Here is a 16,225-nt window from a genome sequence, read left to right as displayed (position 1 = left end):
GGGCCAGTAAACGGGATCAGTGGATGTGATAAAGGCCAAAGGAGGCCTGTACATCGATCACCCCCCCCATCACAGCTACCCCCCTCACTTATTAACCTGATTGACGACTTGACCCAATAATAAAAATTGAGAAATTTAATGAATAAATATGTTATGATAAATCACAGCTCCATCATCCCGGAGATCAAGCAGGATGTCATCTGGTGAGGGCGAAATTGAATGAGGACTAATCGGGAAGGGGTGAACAGGACCGTAAATAAAACACACTTCCTCCCTGCTTCCCTTAAGTTTACAGGGAGAAGCAATGAATTCAGTACATAAACCCCCCCCCCCCCCCCCCCAGTCTTGCTGCAGTGTTTATAACATGTCCAGAGGGATGCTGTTAATCTCCCAGACCACTAACAGCTATGGACAAAGCGCTGTCCAGTGGCTTCTTCACTTGCTCCACCTCCATACTCACTCTCAACTGTGTCCAAGTTTCTCGGAGCTTTGTGCTCTTTCCTTTACTCTGCTAAGTTTATTTTTTTGTTCTTTGCTTGGACAGACCTAATCCATGAAGGTTCCCTGTAATTTGTCAAGGTCTTTCATGCCACTGTCATGCAGATAGCACAGGTCTCTCTTGATATCAGTGTTGACTGATCTACTCTCAGATGACCACCCACTCTCTCAGGCCCTGCCTCTGCATGTCACATGTGCTGGACCTAAATGTTTTCTCTTACTTTACCACCTGGAATAGTGTGTGAGAATGGGACCCCTCGTCTCATTACATTACATTGGCATTTAGCAGACGCTCACATCGGTTAGTTTTTTTTTTTTTTTTAACAATGTTACCCATTTATACAGCGGGATATTTACTGAGGCAGTTGTGGGATAAGTACCTCATCCAAGGGTAGGGCAGCAGTGTCCCAGCGGGGAATTTAACCGGCAACCTTTTGGTTTCAGGTCCTGCTCCTTAACCACTATGCTATACTGCAACCCATATTGTGTTGTCTCGCAACTGAGTCAACACCAGAAGATCCACAAAAACAGGCAGAATATCTGAAATCCCAAGGCAAGGATGAATCCAAAAATGCAGGCAGAGAAGTATTCCAAAATGGCAGGCAAGAGTAATCCAAGAGGCAAAGCAGAAGTCAAACACCGGAGCATGCAGATATAAACAGGCAGGCCCAAAACAGGCTAACACACTGAGACAAACTGGCAGAGAACAAAGAAAACAGAGGGGTGTTTATACACAGACTAATAACGACTAAACTTGAGCAGGTGAGCAGGACAGGCTTCAGGTGGTGGGTGTGGCAGAGGAGGGGCAGATAGGCTGGACAGGAGGTGGGACGACGGAGCACACGAGGAACAAAAGCACAAACACACCCACACTGACAGACAGGAAGACAGAAACTCAACACAAGCAAGACATCTCAGGCTGGAGTACTGGCACAACCCCTTCATGCATGCAAATCCAGGTCTCTCCAAACTAATAACACCTTGATGGCTGTACCAACTACTTTCAGAGCAGCTAAACTTTTAGTTACGCATACCTTGGTTTCCCTAAACTGGATTTGTCCTCATCCCGTATGCTTGGATGACTATTGTTTTGAATCAAAACAAGGGATTAGTTTGAAATGTACAACTTCAGTTTTTCCATGTTTTTCCATCTTTTTTTTCAGGGGGAGGGAGTGACAATACTTTTTGCTGCACTTTGCTGCACTGCATTTTGTAATGCTCTTAGAAAGCCTCATAAGATCAGTACAAATTTTGTGTATGAAGGTGTGGCAATCTCAAACAATTACTGTAAAAAAAACTTGGATGTGCGCAATCTGTGGCAAACTCGGACGGAATGTCGGCAGTCAGCACAATTGTTTTTTCATATTTAAACGCACAACTGCATATGAATGAATGAACCAATTGCGCTGTTCGCTGATGCGCCTCCTTCAGTTTGTGGGCATAATTACCTTTTTTACTCTACACTTTCATTTCTATTTTACTTTGTTGCTCTTCTGTATACTGGAAGTTAAATGAATACTACCCCCTGAAAATGATATGTATTCAGCTGGAATCAAGAATCTCAGCCTTTATATAAGTGTCTGGACACATGTTGACCTTGGCCTTGACTTTGACCTTGGAGGGCGACAGCAGCAGGCTCTGAAAGACTGAAGTCTGTCAGGCTGATGTAACAGACGGCTCTGCATTGAGGAAGAAGACTATGTTAACTGAAGGGAGGGTCTACTGCCCCAGGGCTGTGAGAGCAGCTGCAGCTGTCTCCTGCCCTACCTCAGGGAGAGGGCAGTGAACCGGCTGAAAAGGACACACAGGGCACACTTCCTCCCGGGGCAAGTCATGTGACCCTGGGGTATGTGTCCATCAGTCAGACAGGAAGTGAATTTATGATGTGTCCGGTTTCGCTCTAATCATTGATCATTTCGGATTACCTGTTTTTTTTTTTTTTATTTTTGTTTCCAGAACTCCAAACTTGTAATTCAGATGCAGCTGGAAAACACATTATTTTATGAGCTTGTACAAACAGATTATCCGTATAAAGGGTTTGCCAAATCTGGCAAGAGCTGACCCAGCCGTGAAAGTAGGACAGCACACACAATATGGTAATATTCAGGTGGGTTGGGGAAAGCTGCTGTTGCTTAACAGATTATATCAGCATTATTTAGGAGGATATGACTCTTGAGAGGTCTAGAATGCAGAGATTAATTTACTTGTCTTTTGAGGGTGACTGCCATGTAATGCATTCATTTCAAGAAAGTGTAAACTTCAGAGAGAGAGAGGCAAGTCTTGAGTTTTCAAAGTAGTCTTGTGTGTTCTGGACAGGCCCGGAGCCCCTCAGCTACATCCTCAGTTTAAGGTTTTTTTTTTTTCTTCTTTTCAGCTGCTACCTCACTGTGCAGCCATCTCTCCAAACCCACTGTCGGGCTCTGCATTACTTAACCCAGAGACACATCACACCAGAATCCACATTTATGACACTAAATCAGATTATACAAAATGCTGGATATTTGTTTGGGGAGGGGAAATGTATGACTATACTCCTTCAGCATATTTAACAGTCGTTATTTTCATTTGAGACGTACTGGATTAATATACTACCGAAAGTTAATACTATGTTTACTGACTCGAATACGACCATAATCCACCATATGGATCGTATAAAATACTCAATTTAACGATTATTTAACAATTCGCAAAAGATTTTTGTGGTAACAGCGCCGCCCCTCGGCGAGCTACTGTAAGAACTGTTTGTCCAAGAGGGCGCAAGGGAGGGATTTGAATTTGCAGCCACTTCAAACGTCACCGTCCCTCGTTCTCCACTCCCTGCGTATCTGTCCTCAGCCCAGACACACGCTGAGAGTGTAGGAGATGATGTAGCGGTGGTGGCACAATTCTGCAGCCACGTCACAGGGGTTTTAATTTTTAAACGAACATTTCAATGAAAGAGGATTGACGCTTTTGATTTTAAAGGTTTAATTGGTTACAGTCTTCTACTAAATATTTAACGGCAGCCATTTGGACACTTGGAATTTCAAAAGATGATATCTATATATATATTTAGTTGAACGTAGTGAGAAAACAGAAGCGCGTCTCCTGCATTGTCGGAATGAGTGGAATATTTCCCGTGTTGACTTCTACAGTATCAAGAACGCGCCTGGTATTTTCCAGTTCCGTTTCTTAGAGAGGGGAAATCTCCTTGTATCATTAGATGGAGACAAATGTGCATACAAATTATAACACATTCCTCTATGGCCAGCGTCACGGAAACGGGCTAAGCACAGTGATGCTGCTCCATGTCGACAGTAACCGGAGACTTTCCTCCGAGTCGGAATAAAGTTTAATAAGGGGGTCGGCAAAGGGAGCGGGACGTCGGCAGCATCCAGTCGAATACCCACTACTATACCCGGGGATTTAATGAAATACTTCCGTTCACGGTTAGGATTTTTTTGGTTTGGAGAAAAATCTTACGCCAACAGGGTGTGATCTCTAAGTTCTAGTATTGGTCATCGCGTGAACTTTTGCTTCGCTGAAAGCCCGCCCTTCGGTTTATTTTTTCCTCCATTTGTGTGACAGCCGGAGTCTTTGGCACAACGTTATTGACTCTGCAGCATTTTTTTCGTTGCACCGAGCGCGCATGTTACTGGATCGGAGATCTAAACTCCAGCCAACGACGGTACTCCTCTTCCCGTCCGTCATATATCTGATAGGCGTCGAGTCGCGGATGCGTTCTTTTGTTGGGGCTTGACTACTGCGCTCGCACGATGGCCGCTTCTGGGGGACAGAAGGTTCCGAAGAGCGAGAAGTTGGATGAGGCGCAAGCGCTGGCGAAGAGCTGTGCCGGGAGACCCGACTTTCTGCCGTGCGACGGACTGTCTATCTGCGCCACGCACAGCCACGGAAAGTGCTTCAAGCTTCACTGGTGCTGCCACTTGGGCTGGTGTCACTGTGAGTATGACTTCTGGTTCTTCTTGCTGTACGACCGCAGCTAATGCCGGTGAACGTTAACATTAAAAACATCAAAAAAAACCTACAGTGTACTATTTACGCATTTGTTTGTTGGCTTATCTTCGTTTAGCGAACAGTGCAACTAAACGAAATTGGTTTAGCATGTACCAGGTAGCTTATTTACTTGATAATACGAGTCATTGTAGGAAAGGTTAACTCATCTGAAATATATGTTCAAGCATTTTAGCTAGTTGGATGTTGCGGAGTGTAGTATTGCTGAACGTTACGTTTCCGTTCATATGGATGAAAATGATTTGTGGGTAAACCTTTTTGCACTCTGGTGTTTGTCCCATGAAGAAAACACCTGCTTTGACCCAATTTATATATGAATATAAGAAGTCATTTAGAATTTGTCTCTTTATGGAAGTTATCGACTCATAATAAGAAATACAGCGAAGGCGACGTATTCAAAGTTTACGGTGTCAACCATGAACATTACAACTCTAAAATACATTTTGAGATTACTAAGAATAATTTCTTTCAATCTGAAGTGTCAGTAAAGTCTCAGGCGATATTTTCATCGTGCTGTGTGGCGGACGCGCGGGCCTATATTATTCTTTTGTTCTTTGTAATAGTAGTCCTACAATGACAACTGGTTTGGGTAAATGAAACGGGCAATTCCTCACTGCTTTGCAAAGTAGGAGTGTTATGGTGCTCGTTTATGAATGATTCCCAACACTTCTATTAATTTATTGACCATAGGCGAGGTGGAGTCCAGTATACACAGCATTCTCTTCACAAACAGCAGGAACACATTCAGTCATTTTCCTACATTAATCACTCGGTGTACATTTGACATTCACAACATGGCTAACTTGGACATCACTGCAGACCAGTTAAAACACAACAGAACAGCCAGTCTTGGTCCATAGCAGCAGAAGAGCTCTTTGACATGTGCCTGAGATTTTTGGGATCAATATCTCAATCCTTAACCCCCCCCACCCCCACCCCCCATTCTCACCCCCTGCCATCAAGTCCCCTTTTAAAGTCTCAGTGCCACTTTGTAGGGATATGTTTTGGCTGTGCTGCCAGCCACCGACTCCCCTGTGGTGAGTCAAACACCAGCCTCCACATTAAAGGACGCTTCTCCTCCATGTGCCCTTCAGTCTTCTCCCTGACAGAGGAGACCCCGCAGAAGCCAAATAAAACTATCGGGAGGAGTCTGGTGGCATCGCGTAGATTTGAAAACGCACTTTTCTAGCAATGTTGACATGACCACTGGCTCCTGTGCCACTGGGAACCATACCACCCTCTAGTGCCTCGACCAGGGCAGTTAGCTGACGACACAGTGAGCATAAAAGGTGCAGAGATGTGAGTTTGTGACTACAAGCTTGTAGGTGTTGCAGTATAGGGTCTTCTCCTGGGTCTGCCTTCCTTTTCACAGGCCATAGATCAGCTCTGCCAACACCGAGAGCCTTCATAGTCTGAGTTTACTGTGGTCACATGATCACAAGCGAGTGGGGCATATTTTTTTTCCTTCCTTAAGGAATGGAGCGTAATGATTCCTCTCCAAGGTCATATTAATATAATTTGACAGATGCTCAGCTAATGGGCTAGAGACCCCCAAGCTATCCTGATAAGATGTGAATATCTCTGACCAAGGGCCGCTGATGAGCAAACAGTCCAATATGATGTGATATGTTGATCCATATGATATAAGGGACGTGTATGAGCTGTCTTATGTCTCTATTTCTTTGGCGGTAATGAGAAATGGTTTCAGAGGAACACTGTGGGTTACATCAGGGAGAGAATGCTGCCCTGAATGAGGGGGTTTGATTCCCCTCTGAGTCCGTTATCCCATCTGTTATGGGAAGTGCTGCTGGGAACTCTTCAGTTCACTTAAATGGGTCTGTCGACTGACTCAAGCTCAGTTAGTTGCAGTGTCGCCTTTTTTCAGAGGCGAATACCTGAGGGGGGAAAATAGGCAGTAGGTTTTTCTTCCTGTTTCTCTGGGTAAGGAGAAGACTCCTTAACATGAAGTTCTCTCCTCTCCTCCCCGGAGCGGGCCCACTTTTTCGGATCGAGCCGCGAGAGCACGCGGAGACACGCTTAATCTTCGCTTTTTCACCCCGCGAAAAACGGGGTCACGTCACACTTGGCCTCATTACGAGTCAATTCCAGGACACTGCCCTCAAACGCAGATTTCATTTCGCTCCGCCACAGCCAAAATGTTTCAATTCAGCACAGGGGGGGATGTGAGGAGCGCGGAGACCGATCGCGGGCAGGGCGAGTTCAGGCCTCACGGTCGCGCATTCATTCCCCCCCACTGTCAGTTTGGAGGCCTCGTGTTCAGTAATGGGCTGCTGCTGATAGCAGTTTGTTCCCGGCATTTTACCAGTAATAACGGCTTAAAAGGTCAGGCTGCAGCAGCTGAAGGGTGCAGTAATTCTGGATGTATGATCTTTTTGGATCTGAGTGACTCGATACATTGTAGAAGCTGAAGCTGGTGCTGTGGTGATTAGTGAAAATGTCGAATTTTCATTGGGCCTTGATCGGAATGGGGAAATGTGGGCGCCTTGTGTACCAGTTAATCTCTGTTTCAAGAAATAAAATAGTCATTTTAATGGTGTCTTTTTATCATTTTAAGCCTCTTGAAATTGGTGCCATTTAATTAATGGACATGGGAGAAAACTCCTAAGAGCAAAAGCACACAACACGGCACCCTAACCTTCCAGCGTCTCTGCACGCGGTCCTGGCGCTGCTTTGCATTTCGGGGATGCCGTTTGCTCTGCCGAATTGGCAGAAGGCGCGGGTCAGAGGTCTGATTAGGTCTGTCACGGAAAGGGAACATTTCTCAAAAAAATGGCTCCTAGCTGCGTCCATTCAACTTTGCTCGCGTTCCGGCCCGGGGCCATGTTCCTGACCCGGAGCAAGCGGACAGTGGGTCTGCCGAGAGTGAGAGTGGAGCTCGGAGACTGCCGCATTAAGGCTGCTGCGTGAGTGAGCTGCAGGGTGCCCCCATTATGGCTCCCCCCCCCGGCATCTTGTGATGTAGGAGGGCAGCTAATGACAGCATCTCGTGTTCCCCCTGTTGAGACGTTCGCCTGTGTAAGATAATTAATACACTGACTGACTGACATATGCGGAACGGGGGTTCCAGCGTCATTATGCCGCCATTCATCCTATTTCAGAAAATATTGTTTGTTGATGCTAGCATTGTTGACAATAATTGTGAATGCCCGGAGGAGAGATTCCGGTAATTTTTTCAGATCTTGTGATTCTACCGAAGCTCATTAGAGTATGTGCTCAGATACGTTTTGCTCAAACTTTGGCCCGCAGTCTCATTTTTGCCACTGACAGGCAAAAAGCATTTGCCTCAGCATCCCATGGTCTTGAGGCTGATCGTGTATATTGCCCCCCCCCCCCCCCCTCTGTGAGTATGTTGGAAAACGGCAGTCTCTCACTGTTTAATGGAAGACAGTGACAGAATTTGTTATACTGGTGTGGAAGGAATGCGAGACTGAGAAGGGCAGGTTGGACTCAAGCTGCCAGGGGGGAAATGGCAACACAAACCCTGCAAAGAAGTCTTTCATCAGTCGAAGCTGGGGAACGTGAAACTCTGTCCAACATGATGTGACAGCCCAGCTCTCTGTCTGCCCTCCAGTGGTGGGATGGCTTGGAAACTCTGAGGGATTTTTTATTTTTTTCATTTTGCGGCGTGATTAAAAATGAAATGAAATCTGGAACAGAAAGAGAATTTATGTAATGTCCTTGCGTGCAGCTGGCGAGAAGCAGAGAGCGCTGCTCATTACAGCTAATTAGTGGAGCTTTAGTGTCATCGTTAATATGCCATGCTTGATGAGAGAATTGTTGTACACCATTAGTGGAGAGGGCCACCTGGTTGGAAGAGGGTTTTTTTTTCCCCAACTAAATAAGGCTCAGTAAGTTAATGAAAGTGGAACGTTCTGGTATCGTGAAGAAGTGCACTACTTCCTGTTGTAATTTACAGGAGGGTACTATGGGGCTTCCCCCTCCGTTATGAGGAGGGGGGTGGATGTTGACTAAAGTATCAGAGATAATATTGATGAATGGAGCTGTCAGTCTGCTGTTACTTCAGGGAGCCATAACCTCGCTGTTATGGAGAAGACGACCTCAGCTGCCTTAGAAATCAGGTGTGTAGGGCCCTGGAATGCACTTGTCTAATCTTGATAAATGACTGTGGCTACGTGTTTCCTCTGGAGGTCACGTTTGTCTACATCGATGGCATCCGAGATGCCTGAAAGGAGCCAACAAGGCATGTAATTATGGACTGGCCTCTCCTCTTTCCTGGTGTCACTGTTCAGTCTGAGGTTCACATCATTTGCTGTGCAGCTCAGATTGGGCTGGCTTGATTAGGGCACAGGAGGGCAATTCTGCTTCCTTCGTAAATCTCTGTAAATGATTGATTGATCACTGTAAATCGGGAGCGAACGGTGCGGTATTTTAGTCTTAATAAATCTGTTTGGTGACAGGGTGTAGATTAAGTGAAAGGACATTGACACTCCAGAATTGGTGGCTAAGACCACAGCCTAACAATCGTTGGGTAATTGACCAGTGTGTGAAATGTGCAGCAGCTGGTATGTGATGTGAACACAATTGCCACTTAACGAGAGGCCAGCATCCCTTTTCCACTGTAAAGAGAGAGCCAAGCCAGCACAATACCCAAAGATGGCTGACTGACAGCTCTCATTTCAGATGGCGAAAAGGAAAAGAAATCCATCAGTCCATCAAATATGTCACACAGTATTCTGTGACAGCATTCTGTGAGCCAAGATTTAGGCTTTAGGGACAGTCTGAGGCTAAATTCTCGTTCAAAAAAAAAAAATCGAATAAGCAAAAATAGACATCACGCAATGAATTTGACATGAGATTTATTTTTATAATATAACCATTTTCAAGCTAGAAGTGGTGCATTTTAAGGTCAAACGCACACTTGTATTTGCAAATGACTGCACAGAGACAAAATTAATTATTAAAAATTAATAAAGATTTAATATGAACTTAAGAGATGAATTACCAGTCTTAGTCAGGGTTGCCACTCAGTGAGTTTTAACAGCCTGGATGGTGTAATGGAATTTGACAGTCTGCCAGTATTTAGAACAAGGCCAATGATTTCCTGTTCATCATTCAACGTTCATACTGTGTCAGCATTTCTGTTATAATGTAATAAACCATTGCCAAAATACTCACTCTTCAATGCTTTTTTTCTCTTTTATTCCATACAGGCATGATCTGCCCATCTTGAGTGTGTGTACATGGTTTACGCTGAGTCTGAGTGCCTGAAGGGGGCAAGATGGTTGGCTACCTGGCACTGGCCGGTATTTCCATGTGAGAAGGGTGTCATGGTAGCTGTCAACCCACATATGTGCCTTATCCTGATATTCACCATTAAGATGCAGCCGCTCTTTCTGCCATATTGTTACTCCTCTAGCTACAGCCCTGAATCTGGGACGTGCACAGCAGCGGAAAAACAAGCATGCATCAGTGTGTGAAACAGGAAGCAGGATGCAGGAAACAGGAAGTCCCTCTGTGGAGCCTGCCAGCTGCAGGGCCAGGCCAGAGTTTCACAAAGAGAGAATGATGTAAATTAAAGGCTGAAAGCCACTGCTAGCCAAGTTGGAGGTTACATTACTTGAGTGTTGCGAAGGAATTCAGTATTTCTTTTAATAATTAATCATTTTTAATTCTTAATTTAATATGTCTCGTTTGAATGCTTGTGGGCCAGTTTTGCTATGTATGTATGTATGTATGTATGTATGATTTTAACTGCAGCAGTGTAGCATAGTGGTAAGGAACAGGACTCGTAACCAAAAGGTTGCCCATTCAAACTCCCTGCTGGGGCACTGCTGTTGTACCCTTTGGCAAGGTACTTAAGCCAGAATTGCCTCAGTAAATACATCAATATACGTATAAATGGAAAACATGTAAAAACTGTAACCTGTATAAGTTGCTCTGGATAACAGCGTCTGCTAAGTGCAAATGTAATTTTATACAAACAGAATGCACTTGGCTGAGCACATCAATGGTGTGTGTGTGTGTGTGTGTGTGTGTGTGTGTGTGTGTGTGTTTGTGTTTTTTTTTTTTTTTTTGGTTCCACTGGGTAATGTTGGCCCTTGATGGTATACCCCGTCTCAGAATGGTCGTATGCCGCTGTTGAAAGAGCAGACATTAATCATGCCGCTGTTGAGGCTGCGGCAGGGCTCTGTGTAAGAGGTTGGTCCTGGCACACACAATGACATTCAGCACAGTCCCTCTGAGATTGCTGTGGGGATCCCAGCACAAATACCACTCCAATTAACAGCTTGACATGCTGCCGTGCAGGCTTCCAGGGAGACCAAGATGATACAAACTTGTGGGGGGAAAAAAATGTGTTGGCCTCTAAAGAGGTAACTGCACATATCAGTACAGTGCTTACTCTCTTCTGTCTCATAATGTAGTTTCTGTAACTCTCTATCTTCTGCCTTCAGCAGAATGGCCTGCCAGCATAAGTCAAGTCAGACAAACCATATCTCTGACATGATACTTTTATTTGTCAGAAGTTATAATAAAACCAGGGGCCTGATTCTGTCCTGATCACACATGAGTACGTCAGCCCAACTGCAGAATTCTGTGTTTTATAAGGTTGACAAACAATTGTGTGACGGTCCCTGGAACCCTCTTTGAATTTCTTCATCTTAGCTCTTGACATTGCGTGGATATGGCAACAGATTTTAGAGTCTGGAAGAGACAACAGCAGGAGACTCCCCATTACTGTCATTGTCTATTTAAATGGTCTCCACTTGTCTAGATAGTGCTGTCTCATTCCATACATCTTCACATTATTCTGTAAAAAGCAGTCAGTTCACTCATAGTGGCATGTGGATTGAATCCCCTGGATTGAAACCCCTGAATCTGAAAAATTAAAAATCTTTTTCCCCACAAATGAGTTGAGCCCAGCAGGAGCCCACAGTGTCTCTCCCGTGACTACGGACGAGATCGTATTAATCAGACTAGCACATTAGCAGCATTAGCAGACTGGTATTAGCAACATTAGAACTGAATGTAGCGTGCATTAATAATATTACAACTGGACGTTAGTGGACTAGTGAACTGGACATAAACAAATGGATCCTACTCATCCACCAGAGATCTCAACAGACTTCCATTTCTACTGTGTCTGATCTTTTTTGTGCACATCCACTATTCTTAGATATTGATGTCAGTTAGAATCAACGTCTTGACTACCTCTGCCACTGAGACAGAGAGAGAGAGATGTTTGTATTGAACAAATGTCAAGCAAACTGCAGCTGTTCATTGACACTTTGTGTTTTCTATAAGCTGGCTTTAACGCATCAGCTAAATATTTTAGATATTGTATCACTATCTTTTGCTGTCAGCAGATATTAGAGGTGGACAATGATGTATGTGAACTGATTTTCACAGCTAAATCATATGTGTAGCATTGCATAGACAGAACTCTACAGTCCCTGTACCATCCTTTTTCATGATCTAGTGCATACTTTGGAAAGCATGTTGCAGTCTTGCACATAGAGCATACAGTCTATAATTTACTCAGCTCTGCCGATTGGACAACTTAGTGAGTGACACAACCATACACTGCTGACACATTAAGCCTCACAATGGATTACGCCCCTCACCCTCGGTCCACTGCTGCTGTTTTCATTAGCGATATACCTCCACTGAATTGTCCAGGAAAACCCCAACAGGATATTGTTAAATTGGCTGTACCGTGAGTAAAAAAATCACAGGACTAGTCTGCGAGAAGTACACGTGTGATGTGTGAAATTGGCAACATCCAGAGAGCCATTACCAAGGCAAATGGAATACACTTCAGTTCAGTTTGAAATGATCCACTTTTTTTTTTTTTACTTTTTTTTTTCCCTGTAAAATCTACATGGGGGAAAAAAGGGCTTTTCGAAAAGACCCTTGTTTCTTCCACACGGCTGTAGAAGTTGCGCGTATTTACATTTCACCGGTAATGACAGACACTCAGCCGCAATTACCCCACGGTGTTCCGCACGCCTGCGGCTGGCTCTCTGTGTGGGTCCAGGCTTTTATCGAGCCTGGCGTGTTCGCGTAGCGGTGTAGTGTTCTCGTCCGTCCCTCTCTCAGCCCCCTCTTCTCTCCGCTTTCACATCTTAATAATGTTTCCCTACTCCTACACATCACTTCTCAGGACAGTGCCCTGTGTCCGCGGGCAGGCTTGGCACCAGGAGAAAATAAAGGGATGCAATTGCAATCCATGTGGGGGGGGGGGCACAAAAAGTTGTGAATACCATATAGACATCCAGATATAAGGAGACAACTGGGGTGCACTGGGGTCCGTCTGGGGGTGCAGTGCACCTCTATAGTGCCGGGCCTGTCTTTGGACTGTCGCTAATTTGACTTTTTAAAGTTTTTAATATGACAGATGTGCGCACACACACCCAGAGCAGTGTCTGAGGAGTGTGTATTTATATCCGTTCCTCTGGCGGAGTGAAGTGAGTACTGTCACTTCAGTCTGAGGAAGGTTTAAAGGAAACCACCTTCAGTTTACTGAAGATAAATTCTTTTTAAACAACTAAGGTTTTCCGTCTGGTGAAGACAGTGGGGAAATTCCAATATCACTACTTCACTATTTTTTTTTCCCCATTCTGTTAATGTAAATGTTTCTATTCCTGTTGGTGTAGCACACTTCAGAGGGTGTGTGTCTGTGTGTGTGTGTGTTTAACTGTAAGATGTGAGAGGAAGGTTAAGAGTCAGTAGAAATGTAGAACAGGCTTGTCAGAATGCAGAGTACAGCGTTTCTCCCTAAGGGGACTTTGAGCTGTAAAGCACACATCAGAGTTATTCCTGCACTGCCTCCTTTTCTGAGGGAACTTGGAACAGTGAATGACGTTTTAGAAGCTGTTTATGCAAGTCTGTGATCTCTGAAGGGGAAAGAGCACAACGGCCTCATGGGAGAAGTTTATGAGATCATCCTATCTCCCATCATGCTGTTCTTCTTGCGGGGTGTTTACACGGCATGGCATAGTATAAACCACGTGTTGAACTCTGCACGGAAAGCTAAACACTAGCAGAGTTCAAAGCACACAGGTAGCATGCATGCCGGTGTGTAACCTCTCTGTCCCTCTTCCTGTGCAGGTAAATACGTGTACCAGCCTATGACCAGCGTTTGCCAGCTGCCGAGCACGCCGGTGCCCGCCGCCCCCTCCGACTACACGGACACCATCGACCTGTCAATCTCCCTGATGGAGCGCTTCCTCAAGACCGCCCCCAGCTTCCAGCCGCCGCCCTGCCCCGAGTCACCCAAGTACTGCGTCATCTCCGACCTCTTCATCGACGACTACATCGTCAAGCGCATCAACGGGAAGATGTGTTACGTCCAGCGGCCACCGCCACCCCCGCCCCGCCCCCCGCCGCCGCAGCAGCATTCGGCCCCGCCTCTCCCACCCGGCCCGAATGCCAGGGCTGTTCACGGCGCGTACAAACGGGCGGCCCCCGGGGACAAGGCCAGCGGGCCCAAAATAGACCACTGCACCTCGCCCTCCAGCTCAGAGGACTCCGGCATCAACGCCCTGGGCCTGCACTACCTGGAGTCCTGCGACGAGGACTCGGAGGAAGAAGAGGAGGACGAAGAGTTGAGCTCCGACGGAGACTCCAGCCCCGGCAGTCTGTGGGACCAGGACGAGTGCTCGCTGCTCTCCCCCTCCAAGTCCACGGTGGAGATCATCGAAAAGATAGAAACAACTGTTTGATACCCCTCTGGTTCTCCTGCCGCCACCCCATTTCAGCGTGGATCAAACACAGCTTGCACACAGAGGAAGAGGACTTGCACAAAGATCGACTGTTCTACTAAACGTTTGTTTTTGGGGCCCTACAATCCGCACCCTGAGGAAGTGTGTCCCAGCTGTTTGCCATGTTAACGTGGACTGGCCCATGCTGGCAACCAGGGACTCTCTTGCCCTCCTCTGTACCTTTAGTTCTCAGCCCTGCCCCCAGCATGGATTCTCTGACAGGGACTGCTAGCGTAGCCTTGTATCTTAGGATGCTTTAAACAGAACACACACAAATGCACGACAGGCGCGCGCGCACACACACACACACACACACAGACACTTATGCGCACAAGCCACGTATGACCAAAAGTCTAAAAAAGAGACTGTTTGTATTAAGAAGTCACATGATTTTAGGTAATGCTCCCACTGAGAATTCCCGTGAAGTCTACTTTTTTCATACCTCAGAAAAGAAAGTGAAACTTGAGAGAGAGTAGGAAGTGGTGAGGGTGGAATTTTCTGAACCTGGTCATTTCTTACATTGTAGTTCTGGTTAAATCATGCATGAGTGTGAGAGACATTGACACATTGTTTTGTGTTTTGTCATGTGGAAAGGAAGCCAGCGTTTTACACTTCACACCAGTAGGGCATGCTGGATCTAGGCTGGTGTTCCACAGGTGTCTCCACAACCTAACTGTCAATCATATGATACCCACACGGCCACTGATGTACTGAGGCTACACCACACAGGGGCCTCCAGTGTCTCATGGGTTCAGAGTTAACTTGTAAACTGCCTGCACAAAAACATGCTCTTTAAAATGCTGAATTTTAAAAGTAATTTTTGACAATCAAAGAATACACAAAAATAACACCCCCCATACGCATTTCTGTGAGTGGGGGGGGGCTTACATGCCCTGTCATTGATTGGCTGAGGACATATTTAGTAATCTTTTACTGTGACGGTTGGATAGAAACTGCCTTTCTTCCTCTTTCAGTGCACAAGACTTCAGGAAGTGTGACTGGCGACCAAGTTTTTGTGTTCAGCCACGTGGCGTTTTTGTTTCGGTTTGACTTCCACAGCAGGATCATGAACTCATTGGCCGATGCTGAACAGAGTCAAACTTCTGGGAAGAGGACGTACAAAAGACACTCCATCAACAACAAAGTCAGTGACCTCCATGTGGGATGAACAAACGCTGGAAGTAGCTAATCGCAACAGCACACCGCATTAACAGAGCGGAAAAAGCACAGGAGGTGAACTAACAGCCTCTGGATTCTCACTGAAGTTGCAGGTCCTTTTTCCCCCAAACTAACTGCCAATGGTGGCCATCAGTGACTGAGCTAACACAGGAAGTAGTCATCGCCTTTGAACTGTGGTTCCAGAGCCTGAACCAGAGTTTTTCCACTTTCAACCTCGGCAGAGGGCTAAGGACAGCCCTAAGTGACACGTCAAAGGGTGCTTTCTTCTTGTGAAACATGGAAGTCGAGAGAAGGGGCATTGAGGTGGCCATTGTGGACCATGTGGGCTAATGTCCATTTTCATTGGCAAGACCTGAAGTTAAAAGAATACACCACTGATTCTATTAAAGTTTCTCCTTCACTTTGATTTACAAAAAAAATCAAGTGGTTTTGTTTTCAGTAGCTTTGTCCATTAATTTCGGCGATCACATTGGTGGTAACTGGATAAACCGGGGAAAAAAATATTGACATTAATTGTGTCAACATTGAGTCAGCAAATATTGATTGAATCCAGGGGACAGACACACATACTTATAATTATCACGTGTCAGTGTTGGTTGTACTAAAGCCTCTTTTTCTTAAGACCATTACTGTTATTACTCTTATTTTCTTATAAATGAATCTGAATATGAAAAGCATTATAGCATTGACATCTTTATTGATGAGGAAGTGTGCTGGGCTTGGCTTTTAAATTCAACAATCTTTTTTTTTTTTTTTTTTTCTCCTGGGGGGGGGGGGGGGGTGGTTGGGTGGGA

The 16,225-nt window shown here is 45.4% G+C and overlaps 1 protein-coding gene across 1 annotated transcript; it reads left to right on the top strand.

The window, feature by feature from the left end:
- Nucleotides 1-3,331: 3,331 nt before the first annotated feature.
- On the top strand, nt 3,332-16,032 carry LOC118785770 (UPF0524 protein C3orf70 homolog A-like). Its single transcript, XM_036540699.1, has 2 exons — nt 3,332-4,437; nt 13,600-16,032. Exons 1-2 carry the CDS (start codon nt 4,254-4,256, stop codon nt 14,211-14,213), a joined length of 798 nt encoding a protein of 265 aa, XP_036396592.1. The 5' UTR covers nt 3,332-4,253; the 3' UTR covers nt 14,214-16,032.
- The last annotated feature ends 193 nt before the right edge of the window (nt 16,033-16,225 follow it).

The sequence above is a fragment of the Megalops cyprinoides genome, chromosome 11 (assembly GCF_013368585.1).
Source record: "Megalops cyprinoides isolate fMegCyp1 chromosome 11, fMegCyp1.pri, whole genome shotgun sequence".
Lineage (NCBI taxonomy): Eukaryota > Metazoa > Chordata > Actinopteri > Elopiformes > Megalopidae > Megalops > Megalops cyprinoides.
Note: the sequence above shows the minus strand (reverse complement) of the source record. Positions and strands in the feature narration are given on the sequence as shown.